General features: G+C 39.9%; 1 protein-coding gene across 3 annotated transcripts in view; it reads right to left on the bottom strand.

Moving 5' to 3' along the window:
* Positions 1–3,441: 3,441 nt before the first annotated feature.
* The window catches only part of CTNNA1 (catenin alpha 1), a 189,162-nt gene continuing 178,662 nt past the window's right edge, over positions 3,442–13,941 (bottom strand). For all 3 annotated transcript variants that reach the window (XM_038412232.2, XM_043520096.1, XM_043520097.1), the window contains 2 exons: positions 8,559–8,693; positions 3,442–4,658 (listed from right to left, as the gene is read on the bottom strand). In XM_038412232.2, the coding sequence (XP_038268160.1) occupies positions 4,371–4,658; positions 8,559–8,693 (423 nt within the window). In that variant the 3' untranslated portion in view covers positions 3,442–4,370. The remainder of the gene's footprint in view (positions 4,659–8,558; positions 8,694–13,941) is intronic.

Genomic DNA, 13,941 nt, shown 5'->3' with positions numbered 1-13,941 from the left:
TACAGCATATGATGCAGCTCTCTCAGAAAGAAGATATACATCAGATTTTAACAGCAGGCCACTAGTTACGCACTGGGCTAGTTCCACACACTGTAAATCTCGCAACCAGGAACGAATGTGCTCATGAGGCACCACATCACCATGCTATCTGAGCCCTTTAAAAGAACAGCCTAAACTACTGAATGGGGCTCACCTCCATTCTTTTCCCATTAGGTATGTGACGAGCTTGTGTTCGAGATCAGCCAAAAGAGGGACACTGCTAGAGGATTATGCTACTGCAGAGCTAAGCCACCGATTCATTTTCAGTCACAATGCTCAGAGATATTAATACTCAGCACGACAATGCCCAGCCAGAATCATACACATGGGGTCTAGGTCTCAGAGTACAGGAAACTAACCTTACAGGGGCTTTGTATCCTCTCCCATCAATGTCTGAAGCTCCACAGTAGTATAAAGAGGTTAGTGCAGGCCAAGACTGCTGGAATTGTTAGTGCTGAGCCTGGATTTGTAAAACCTGGGACAGTCCTGATAGAAATGGAACTAGTGGAATCCAAATCTGTCCATACTTGCTCAATTCCTATCCCCATTCAATTCTAAAATTGCCCTCCAAACTGGAAGCTCCAGTAGGCCCCATTATAATCCTTCAGCTGGTCTCCATTGGCTTCTACTGGAGGATGAATCCCCCCACTGATCTACTGCTCTGTTCCAAAGAGCCGGTGGTCAGCTGGAAAAGCCTCACTGACATCTGGCACTTCATGGACTCACAGCTACTGCAGAGCCAGGTGATCAGTGTAAGTACTCACAAGCTACCAGGACAGGCAAACAACTTTAGAAACTAGAAAAGTTGGTTCTTCCATGTGCATTTTATCACATGCCTCCACTTTGTAGATAAACTTTGTGTCTTCCTGGACTTCAAACTTTTCCCCCTCTCATCTCTCCCTCATCTTCTACCTCTAGGAAGAGGACCAAGGTAAGTTTCACTTTACTCCAGATCTGCTAGAATCCTTTTCCTTGCCTCAGCCTCCTACCTTGACTTTTAGAGCTTTATATGATCCAGATCTCTTTGGTGGGGCTCCAGAATGCTATGGGTCCTCAGCACATTCCAGGAAGCAATTCAGCCCTCTCAGATTTGTCTAATTTGGGGGGAGAGGAAAATTTCCAAGGACAATCCTTCAAACAAGCCAGGATCCTGAAAGCTACTAGTTCCCAAGGAATCAGAAGGATGTGCTTATGATGGAGAATTGTCGATTCTAGACTAACTTGAGGCTTCAAGAGGTTTGGCTGTTATGAGGTTTGTATAAAATCCTGTAATCCACCATGCCCCTCCTGCAAATGGCACCCCCTACCTGCCCTCACCTTGTTTTTTTAGGAGGGAGTTGGAGGGGACAAATGGGAGGGACAGTGATTTGTTACATTCCTCTACCAAGTTCCATGGGGAGGATGGAAAGCCCCACTTCTAGGAGGCAACTCACCCTCTTGTGAAGTGGCGCACAGAGGGCATATCCTGTCTCTTCGTAGGCCTCACTCCATCTTTGTACAGCTGGTAATGGCTCCCTCCTCTGCACTCTAGCAGCTGGGGATGCAGCTGAGGCATGGAGAGAGAGAGAGAGGCAGTTCCAAACCTGCTTCCCAACTGCTCAATGTAACAACCTCTACTGGCTAGAGGCCCACACTGCTTCTGCAGAAGCCCTCAGGCAGCAGATGGCACAGTCCCCATGATACTGCTGGGACTGTCAGTGCTGAGCACAGATTTGTAAAACAGAGGCCTGGAAGTCATGCCTATCCACACAAGCATTCAGATTCCTATTCCTATTCAGTTCTAACTTGCCCTCCAGTTTTCATAGCCTCTCCCCTCCCCTCTCAGAAGTCACCCCCACACTAACTTCAGGTTTCAGAGTAGCAGCCATGTTAGTCTGTATTCGCAAAAAGCTTATGCTCAAATAAGTTTGTTAGTCTCTAAGGTGCCACATTAATTTCAGTAACTGTTGAGTTCTCCCCCATCCTCTCTGAGAAATCCCTGCCTTCTTGCAAGGTGTAACCCTTAAACCACTCTAGCTTATTTTAATCCTCCATGCGGAGGACTAGTTCAGCCTCTTGCTAAATTTGGCTTCGTGGCATTTGATTTGGATTTTCAAATTAAATTTAAATCAATTGTGGCTATATTGAAATTTGTTGCTACCTTAATGACTTTTAAGTTCTGCATACAAAATACAATAGCTAGCCAACTTTTAAATAAAAATAAAGATTATTACTTTAATTTTTCCAAACATCTAGAGAGATAGGGTTGTTTTTTTTAAACTAATCAGATTTTTTTAAACTAAGGTAATGTGTTTATTTTGGTGAGAGTCACCAAACAGCCTAGGGCAGATAAGGTTAAAACAACATTATTTTAAAGGTTAACAACAAAAATGACTCTTCCAACATTGTGTGCAAAGAAACTAGCTCATTAACCCTTGAATGCCAGTGCCTCTGGCATAGTTTGAGTCATCTTTTAAAAAGAGATCCATTTTGCCTATAAGAAAAGGAGTACTTGTGGCACCTTAGAGACTAACAAATTTATTAGAGCATAAGCTTTCGTGAGCTACAGCTCACTTCATCGATTTATTAGAGCATAAGCTTTCGTGAGCTACAGCTCACTTCATCGGATGCATCCGATGAAGTGAGCTGTAGCTCACGAAAGCTTATGCTCTAATAAATTTGTTAGTCTCTAAGGTGCCACAAGTACTCCTTTTCTTTTTGCGAATACAGACTAACACGGCTGCTACTCTGAAACCTGTGATTTTGCCTATAGTATCTATATGCAGCACATTTGTAGGGTAGCATAAAACCTCTTATATAATAGAGACAGTACACTTATATTGAAGAGGACAAGATATAACTTGCTTGGAAAACAGAATAAATTCAGCAAAAATATCCTTACAGAAACCTTATATATGAGTGATGTAAATGCTTATTCTGATCAGCATTTTTGTACTGAAGTAGCAATACCTTGAATATATTTTAAGTCCGATTTATTTTAAAAAGCGTAGTAAATTGCTACGTTGATCAAGGTAAATCAAGCCATATCTTCTTAACACAGCAATGACTGGCTCTATAAAATTTAATTACCATCAAAATGATTATATCCAGAACAGGTCATTTTCTTTTTTTTTTTAAAAAGTGTGCTTTTAAATACAGCAAAGCAAACTGACCTGTACAATGCACTAACTATTTTTTTTAAAACAAATTCATAAAATTTAAACAAGACAGCAAAATTATACCTTGTAGCTAAAGTTATCACAAATAATGTAAACTCTAAACTGTAGCCTGAATAAACACTATTTGCTGGATTTCTTTGTAAGCCTAAGGCAGGATGCATAGCAATTATCAGAAATGAGTACAATGATGAATTTGCATTTGAATGCTGGGGGGGAAATGCTAAATTTACAGCACGACAACACACCAGCTGATAAAGCAACTTTATTAGTGTCCTGCGGCAAAGTACATTAGTAATTTGTAACCAAGCATTAAAATTCTCATTTTGTGTCATAAAAAAAAGTAATCAGTTTCCTCCATGATGCATTATATGTTTTACTGAATTTCTTATGGGTTCTCCTCCTGGAGAGACATACATGAAAAACCCTTAATAAAAGGTCTATTGCAAAGTAACCAGAAAATACTTTACCCTAAAGATGCTTTAATGGGCATGACTCACCATTTTCTGTCAAATAGCTCTAATACCCACAGCTCAAGTAGTATCTTGGAAAACAGCAATTTTAAACAAATTCAACAAAAAGCTCTATTCCAAATTAAAAAAGAAAAATCAAACCCACTCAGGTCAGAAAAGTGTGCAACAGTGTATTACTTTCCCAGATGTTTTTTCACTGCTACCTTATTGTATAAGAAGCACAGCTAGCACCTGCTATCCTCATACTCTAACACACAAAGTTTATACCCTACACACCCCATATGTGAATACATGAATGAACCATCAGTAATTTAATTTTCTTTTGAGTGATGTTTTCCTCTTGATCACAATGTAAAACTGCAGTCACTGAAAGGCATAACATGATCCAACTATTAAGGTTAATGATTAGTGTTACTGTAAGATTCTTTGGTTATAGGATATATTTTAATTTTAGCAGAGTTATACAAAATAATTGTCACCTAGAAATATGCCCCTGAAGTCTAAAAGCAACCTAATATTAAAACATTTGCAGACTGAGGTTGTATTGATTGGATTTATAAATTTGGAGTATTTCCCCATGTAATCTAAACAAAGTTATCCAAATTATATTAAGTAAATACATTTTAATGAATAATAAACTTTTGAAATCCTTAGAATATTAAAAGTAAAGTTCTGGAAGTAGCAGTAGTGGAAAAACTTCTCTTTAAATACTCTCCATTGCCTTGAACTCGCTGAGAGCCTGCACAGGATTAACATGCTTCTTCTGGGATGCTCTTTTGATTTTGGTTTGAGTTTCATCCTGTTTCTCTCTCTTGACCAGAGGTTTCTTCTCTGGAGCCTTCATTTTCCAAGACACAGCAGGAAGGTTTAGGGAAGCCATTCCTTGGGACTTTTGATATTTAGTAGATGCCACATAGGAAGCCTTCACAGTTTGCACCACTGCATTCATCAGGTTCTTTGCAGCCTGGATCAGAGACATAGCACTGTCCACCTACAATAGATATCATAATCATCATCTGTGTTTGGCAATGCTCATGACCCGCTACGCACTGCAAGAACTAAGCAAATGCAAGAGGTTTCAGAAGCTTTGTGGCGCTAGAATTCTTAGAATATTTTAAGGTAATTCATCTTCTTATTAAAGGCACCCTCAGAAAGGATTTCCAAAAATGATGCTATGTTTTCTGACTCTTGGTGATGAGAAACTGACTCATGCCATCAGACAAATGAGCAGTATTTCTGTGCTCTCAATAATGCCTTTTCCATGTTTATGACTATTTAAAATATTTGTACTTGGCTGTTTGCTGTCAGTCTTGTGGCTATCGTATCACAGCAGCTTCCACTTCAATTAAGTATATTATAGTTATGATGATATCTTAAATATTTATCAGTCAGCGATTTAAGTCACAATGGCATATTCAATCATATTAAGAGGAAGGTAATATTACACAGTTTCAGCCAGTGATGAAGTCATTGCAAGAAAGATTAAAGAGAGGAAAGCTGCATTAGAGAAAAAGTTCTTTCAGAGTAAGGAAAAGATGAAGGGTAAAATTATACTCTGGGAGACCAAATTTTAGCTCCTGCCAAATTACCAATGTAGATATGAACCAGTGGAGTAGAGGGCCACACCCAATTTGCACAAAGTTGAGCAGATTATGTCGGCTGTCCTCTTTTCATATGGGGGTGTGGTTTACAGAGACACGAGATGCCTGCAAGCACTGCTGCAGTTCAGACAGGTATGGCATGAAGGATTACATGCTAGGATCTCAAGTTTTTGCTGGATGCATCTTCATATTAATGGTAATAGGTAGAGGCTGCCTTTGGGCTATAATTTGGGCACCCAAATGTCGTTTATTTACTTAGCAATTTTTATTATGGAAAAAAGGGGAACTTAAGGAGAGGAATGGAACTCAGCTTCTCTGTTGCTCACGCCAAGGTCCTTTTTAAAGAGAAGTTGAAAGGAAGGGGCAGTCTGAAGGAACTGCATTTATGGCAAGGAGGGGCAGAAGGAAGAACATGCAAAAATGCAGTGGAGAAAGACACTGGGGCAGATGAGAGCTGAACTAGGGGAGGAAGCTGGATAAATGTCTGAGCAAGATCTAGGACATGAAGGCTGTGTGCATCAAGACAGACCAATACCACACAGTCTTGCTGAAATAATGGCTTATCCTCTCCAATTCTAAGAGTCTACTTTGAGCCCAACACAATGTAGCTTATGTGTCTGTCCTATTATAACTCACTGCCATTTTAAAACAATATATTTTAAGTCTACTTTATTGCCACAAGTGCCCATACGTATAACAAAAGGAATAGCTACATACACTTGAGAGTTCACATGCATAACCCCTGGGCAAACTAACAGTCAGATTGACTGGGACACTCAGAACAGGCTGTAGACCACATTACTGATCTTTAGTAACCCTTGATTTTATTAAAATTTCTGTTCTAACTGAAAGCCTAGGTATTAAGCAGGTATCATACCACTTGTTGCCTTTTGGAAGCTCACTGCACTACTACACTTAAGCTGATGTTTTTGTCTCTTGGGAATTACTACATTTTTGAGAACTGGTTGGCACGCCAGTCTTGGGGTTGTGCAGTTGCACTGTGCGCTTCCTTTTCATTCTAGTCAAACTGCTTATTGGCTGCTTTGCCAGCAAACTGGTGCACCCACTAAGCAATTCTTGGAGTCTCTTGAAAAAATAAGACAGACTGTGCCCTGGCTTTGAAAGAGACCTAACCATTGACTAATGTGACCCATCACATCTGCACAGACTGGCCAACTACATCAAGCACATGTAAGGGCACTCCAAGTGCCCAGATCAAGTATTTCCTCCCTAGAACTCAAGACATTTTTGGATAATAAACTGCATAGGAAGCACGTTGCAGCACTTGGATTCTAACCCAAGCTGCAGATTCACTGAGTAGATTGTTTCAGGGAGCTGCTAACAGCAAAATGGCTATTTCTTTTTCAGAGGGCCTGCTGTTCTCAGGGTCTGTGTCCTTTTAAAAAAATAAAATTACAGCTTTTCAAAAGACTACTTGTTGTAGGTCCTAGAATGGTCTGAAGCAGTTTTCAGCCTGCGTGATCCAGAAGTGGTATAAGTACTTTAGACTCCCTCTATGATTTCTATAACTCCAGTATGCTTGATTCTTTACAGATTAAGAGAGCCCTTGCCGCAGGGAGCTCACAATTTGGTAGCTAGTGACCAGATCTGAATGACAAGTCTGTGCTGGGCCCTGGTGTGCTCCCCTCCATTCAATCAATCTAACCTCCTTTCCTTAACCTAACCATCAATTTGGAAAAATATATTTTTATCTTCACTGTTCTTTACAGAATTTGTCCCACTGTGAAGAAAATCTGTATTATGCAAAACATGTGCAAGGGAAGCAACTGAATTCCTGAATTTTCCTGCTTGGATTCTCTTTGCCATAGTTCATTCCAGTTGCTCAGTGGTGCTTTGCCAAATTCTTGCTCTGGAATTGTGTGTGTATTTTTAGTTCAGGGTACAAATTGTTAATATTTATTTTTTAAAGACAGCGCCCGATTCAATGGGAGGCAGTGGACTATCTTTTACAGCACAGATTTTCATCCAATAATCTGGTAGAGGCCAAAAAGTGTGGGAACATTTAGCCATGTTCTTATTCAATGAAAAGAGATAAAAATAAGGAGACTGTAGTAAAGATACTAGCCTACTAATATGAACTAATTTATGTCTGAAGGATATGTAAATTAAAAAGGAATTTTATAATCACAGTAAAACCCTAGAGAACGTTCTTGTATAATGACATATCTAGTATTTTGACACCACAATGCCTTCAGCCCCACAGATAACAGCCACGCATCACAGATACATAGCAACACATGTTCTGCTGCATCTTATCGCTCAGTTCCTCACTTCTGGCAGTTTGAGCATGTCCTGCTGCCAGTAGCGAGAGGGTGGCAGAGAAATCTCTCTCTGGCATAAAGGTGCTAACATTATGTAAAAGTATGTCCTGTTGCCAGAACCGTTTCTATTACATTTTGTTTCCCATTTTGCTCAGCTATTATGCAGCTATTCCTATATTCCTTCCAGCAGCCACTTGTCAGTGCAAAAAGCAGTAAAGTGAGAAACTGTACAAGATACTTGCACAAATGAGAAACTGTATAAAGGTTTCTAGTATATGAAACACCTTAGGAAAGATCAAATTTTAAATTTACTTTTAATGACTCAACTGTTAGTACTGAGTTACCAATCCCTTTTGTCCCTCTAGTCTACAGGCTAAACCCTGTATTAACTCCCCAGCATCATTGCTGCTTTCACCCAATTAGAACATAAGTGACTATGGTAAACAAGTTGGAGCATGGCAAAAGATTTCATAAACTTAGCTGTTTCCCTCCTATGTAATCTACAGCATGCAGATTCTTCTCAGAGAGGAAAAAAGTGAAGTACAATGAAGACAAGAATGCATTTACTAAATTGATGTCCAGAGTAAGGAATGAGGTTGGCCTTACAGCAGCTTTCAGCTGTCACCAAATAGTGGAGCAACTAAAAAGAGTTTAACTTCAGGCATAGTTATTTTGAAATAAATACCCCTAGATAATTACAAGGCCACCCTGTTCAAAGTCTCTATGAAAAAAATGGGGTAGATTAAGAAGTATACATAAAATTATGCTGATTAAGATGATTTAATCCCACTGTATGTAAAATCAATAGCCTGTGGAAAAAGTGGTAGAGCATTACAAATTTATAGTGAAATGTCTTGCTGAGGGTTATTGGCTAGTAATGGAAGCTGAAAAGTAATTAGAAGATTATTAAGATGCTGATTCTGCCTTCAAGTAGAGGCAGTTATAAAACTTGCAAACTGTTCAACCTAGAAAGAAAAACATGAAATGGAACTATCAGATCTTACATACCCCGGAGACCACCAGTTCTCCTCCAAGGTTTTGAACTTCTGCCTTAACTTTGCTACAGATGTTCAACTGATGGCAGTATAAAGCAATACGCTGTAGATAGGCTAGAAGGTCTTGTTTGCAGGCAGAATCTGGGCACTGAAAATAGAAAATTGTTATTTCAGGATTTTGAAAAGCAAGAATACTAATTTTTTAAGCTAACTACCCAGACACAGGTCAATCCAAAAGAAGCTTAACTTGTTCAGCTATGTATCTATCATGATGAATACACTCATTTTATGTATTTATAGACATCCAGCCATCTACTTTCAGTGACAAATGGTATGAAAAAAGTGAATAAAGAAACACTGCAGTAATGAGTGATCATATTAAAAATGGAACACACATTTGTAGTATCTGTACAACAGTTCTGACATACCACTAACTCCACACAATATTTCTAGTAATGTAAGGCAAATGATAATTCTGGAGAATTTCTTGCATTTGAGTTCAACCCCCTTATTTAAGCCTAAGTTAACTAGCAGCAAAACTGCATTTAGAAGTCATTAAACATTAGTATCTGCTAAATGTCGAGATTGTAGGATGAGAAGTCATTGACTTGCAAGAGATGGTAAATCTACTGTACAATCAAAATGTGTTCTCAAAAGTTGGCATTGGGAGACAGGACTTATGTTCTCATCTGCTCTTCCACTAGCGTTGTTTTGTGATCTTGGAAAGATTTCCTAGCCTTTCAACACCTGTTTTGCTAACAGGTATAGTATTTGCACACCACATGGATACTGAAGATGTATTTGTGAAGCACTGATACAGCACTTTGCATCCTAGGATCTCAAATTAGCACTTTTAAATCCTACTTGCAATTCTTAATCAAGAATAGTGCCTCTGACCCTGATTTTCCATTTTAAATGAAATGCTTGCACTAGTGAATAATGACCCCTGTAATTCCTCTTACGTAGCATCTCCAGAAGAACAGATATGTGGTCCTGACTACCTCAAACCTCTTATCAGTGTGGTAACTCAATTTCTGACAAGGTGTGAAAGTGCTTCAGCAAATGCTATTGCATTAAATCACACAGATATAAATTTTTTAGCTGTGTAATAAACTGACTACTGGGCAATAGTACCACAATAGAGAAGCCAATTTGTTCAGCCCTTATGGTGCATTGTGGAAGGAGAACATGCTCCCCTGATAGAACAAGATGGAAATATGTTGAATGACCTTAAAGAGTCAAGTGCTCTGGAGACAGGTTTCAGAGTGGTAGCCGTGTTAGTCTGTACCAGCAAAAAGAACGAGGAGTACTTGTGGCACCTTAGAGACTAACAAATTTATTTGACCATAAGTTTTCATGGGCTAAAACCCACTTCATCGGATGTATGCAGTGGAAAATACAGTAGGAAGACACACACACACACACACACACACACACAGAACATGAAAAAATGGGTGTTGCCATAGCCACTATAATGAGTGTGATCACTTAAGGTGAGCTATTAGCAGCAGGAGAACAAAACAAAACAAAACCTTTTGTACTGATAATCAGGATGGCCCATTTCCAACAGTTGACAAGAAGGTATGAGTAACAGTAGGGGGAAAAATAAGCATAGGGAAAGTTTTATTTTGTGTAATGACCCATCTACTCCCAGTCTTTATTCAAGCCTAATTTAATGGTGTCCAGTTTGCAAATTAATTCCAATTCAGCAGTCTCTCGTTGGAATCTCTTTTTGAAGTTTTTTTGTTGAAGTATTGCCACTTTAGGTCTGTAATCGAGTGACCAGGGAGACTGAAATGTTCTCCGACTGGTTTTTGAATGTTAAAATTCTTGACGTCTGATTTGTGTCCATTTATTCTTTTACGTAGAGACTGTCCGGTTTGGCCAATGTACATGGCAGAGGGGCACTGCTGGCTCATGATGGCATATATCACATTGGTAGATGTGCAGGTGAACGAGCCTCTGATAGCGTGGCTCATGTGATTAGGTCCTATGATGGTGTCCCCTGAATAGATATGTGGACAGAGTTGGCAATGGGCTTTGCTGCAAAGATAGGAACATCTAAGATACAACTGCATTTGCTCCAACCCTCTGACAGAGGCAAAACACCTACAAGATCTCTATTAGGCATTCTTACAACTACAATACCCACCTGCTGAAGTGAAGAAACAGATTGACAGAGCCAGAAGAGTACCCAGAAGTTACCTACTACAGGACAGGCCCAACAAAGAAAGTAACAGAACGCCACTAGCCATCACCTTCAGCCCCCAACTAAAACCCCTCCAGCGCATCACCAAGGACCTACAACCTATCCTGAAGGACGATCCCTCACTCTCACATATCTTGGGAGACAGGCCAGTCCTTACTTACAGTCAGCACCCCAACCTGAAGCAAATACTCACCAGCAACCACACACCACACAACAAAAACACTAAACCAGGAACCTATCCTTGCAACAAAGCTGATTGCAAACTCTGTCCACATATTTTTTTCATGTTCTCAGTATACATATACATCTTCCTACTGTATTTTCCACTGCAGGCATCTGATGAAGTGGGTGTTAGCTCACAACACTGTATGCTCAAATAAATTTATTAGTCTCTAAGGTGCCACAAGTACTCCTCGTTTAAGTGCTCTGGTGTTTCTCAGCTTCATTCCCATATCAAAAACAGAGGAGCCCATCTGAGTGGCAGCCACAGTCCACAATATGCTCTGTACATTTGAGATGAAGAGGATATATACACAATCACATAGTGTATAGGAAGACTGGAGTTTAGCATGTATTGTAGTTATCTTTAAAAATGCCAGTAGCATGGCTAAGTGGCATGGCTTCTGCAAAGAAAAGAGTCTCTCTCTAACCTATTAGAGTTCTTTGTATGTGTCAACAAAATAGTGGATAAAGGAGAACTGGCTGACAATCTGGAATTTCAAAAAGCTTTTGACAAAGTCCCTCAAGAGAGGCTGGTAAGAAAACCATGTCACAGGGTGAGAATTAACATCCTTTCATGTTAGCAACTAGATAAAGGGACACAGAACAAAAAGAATAAATGGTCAGTTTTCACCATGGCAAAAGTTTAGCAGAAAAGGGTCACAAAGTTCAGTACCAATACTGGAGTTTAGCATATTTATCAATTACAGACACTGAAAGAACGTTAACATTGCAGGGTTGAGCACTCAAGAGTTATCAAATGCCAAAATTAAAATGATCTATATAATGAGGCCAAGAGAGATTAAGCCCAACATCAACAGGTGTCTCTACTAGTTCTGGGTGCTAAGTGACTCAAGTTTGGCAGCAGTCACCTGAAGACCTGCATCTTCCAGAGCATTTAGCATTTTTATAGCACTCATCATATAAAGCACTGTACAGACAATTAATCCTCCACTTCCTGGAAGGTAGGCAGCTACACACTTGTAGTAGAAAGAGAGCTTGAAGCATGGGGCCTGGTATGATGCCTGGAGCCTGAATTAAAGTGACCAAAAGTCAGGCCCGGCTGATATTAAGCAAAGTTAGGAAGAGTAAGCCCTGTTACAAGGCAGATGCCTGCTTGCAGGTTCACTATCCAATACATGAACTTGGCAAGAACATGGCTGGCATTTCAAAAACACAAGCACTCCTAAGCACTACGTATTCACATAAATACATTCCAGAAAGATCGTGCCAGAACACTCCAATACAAGGTTATGGTGTAAACTCACTCCCCGAACATGATACAGGACACACTGACCCTTCCTAAGGGTAAGGTCAGGATGACAGGGTAACTGCTAGAGGTGTTTTGATCGAAACAATATGTACAAAGTAAAGGGCAGTAACTAACCACACCAGAAGGGCAATACATAAACTTGCTTGTAACAGTATATAAAAGAGGGGTCACTGAGTGGGTCTCTCTCTCTGGTTGAGGGGGGAGCAGAAAGTCCCGTCACTCACTCAGCCAAGTTCATTGTAATGGGAATACATGCATTAAGTGTACCTGTAGCACATATAGGGCACTAATACTGTGCTTTGTTGGCAATAACCCTGGCCAAGTGCCTTTGCCACTAAACGGAGTCTGTGGTCTTCCTGGGCAATTCGATCAAAGTCTGCTGTATGGGCTATCTGGCCAGAGCCAGTGCAGCATGCAGAGAGAACGCATGTAGCCAGCAACTGACAACAGATGGAGAAACAGAGGAAGACCAAATGACTTGCCCAGTCTCATACTGAGTCAGTGTTTGAGCCTAGACTAGAAATCAGAACCTCCTGACTCCTATCACTTAACATTCCTTCAGATTACACTGCCTTGCTGAATAACCAGAGGTTACAATGACTTCAGTTGTAGCTGTGAGTGTCAGCCTTTAAGACACCTTGAGCCTTATTTTCAGGATAGGCACCAAGCAAAAGAGGAATACATAACTAGTAGCCACGTGTGAAAAGGTTGGTTTAAGTGATTTGCCCAGTGGCACATACAAAGTCTCTGACAGAGACAGAAACAGAACCCGATTCTGTTATGTGGCATTCACCTGCCCCACAACTACAAAACATTGCATTTTGGAAAGAATAATTTGAACTACTTAGACATTGGCCTCACTATAGATAGCTCAATGAATGAGAGCTGCTGCATGTTCAGCAATTGTAAAGAAAGAAAATATTGTTCAGCTGCATAAGGAATGGGATAGAAAATGTATTATGGTGTTATTCCACCATACAAACCAATAGAACATCACCACCTGGAAAACTGTTCAGTCCAGTCACACTACTTCTAAAAGCTGATTGCAGACATGGGGGTGGGGATGGAAGGTTTGTTCCGAGATTGTTTAGTTCAGAGTATGATGAATGAAAGTGAACATGATGATGAAGGTATACAAGATAAGGAATGGTATCAAGAAGATTAAATAGGAGCACCCAATGTATCACTGCCCCTTCATGTTATGGCAACAAGGATTTTTAATTAAACTAAAAGGCAACATTTAAAACTGCTAAAAAATAAACACTTCTTTATCAGCCAATTAACTTGTGAAAGAAAGAAAATTAAGTAACATTTCAGGGAATAAATCAGTCATTAACTGATTGGGGAGTCACGAAGAAATGGCCACTATGAGCAAGTTATTCTTAACTCCCATGATATTTTTTTTCAGCTCCCTCAAAAGGATCTTGTATTGGCCATTGTCCAGTATCCTGTCTGACTAGATGGAGTATTAATCTGCTGTGGTATGGCTCCCATCAGTGAGGTACCCATCTCTGTGACCGTTAGAGGAAGTCAATGTCATTCACATTCATCAGTTGGCCTCCAATAGCTCAAAACTGGAAAAACTTGCTGAGGCACTTAGAAAAGTTCAACAAGATTTGGCTGTTAAAACTCAAACCCCAGATTGTTAATCATACAGACCTGACAAAAACATCATGCATTAAAAATGTGTCTACA

Source organism: Dermochelys coriacea, chromosome 8, assembly GCF_009764565.3.
Source record: "Dermochelys coriacea isolate rDerCor1 chromosome 8, rDerCor1.pri.v4, whole genome shotgun sequence".
Lineage (NCBI taxonomy): Eukaryota > Metazoa > Chordata > Testudines > Dermochelyidae > Dermochelys > Dermochelys coriacea.
This window is presented reverse-complemented; position numbering and strand designations above follow the sequence as displayed.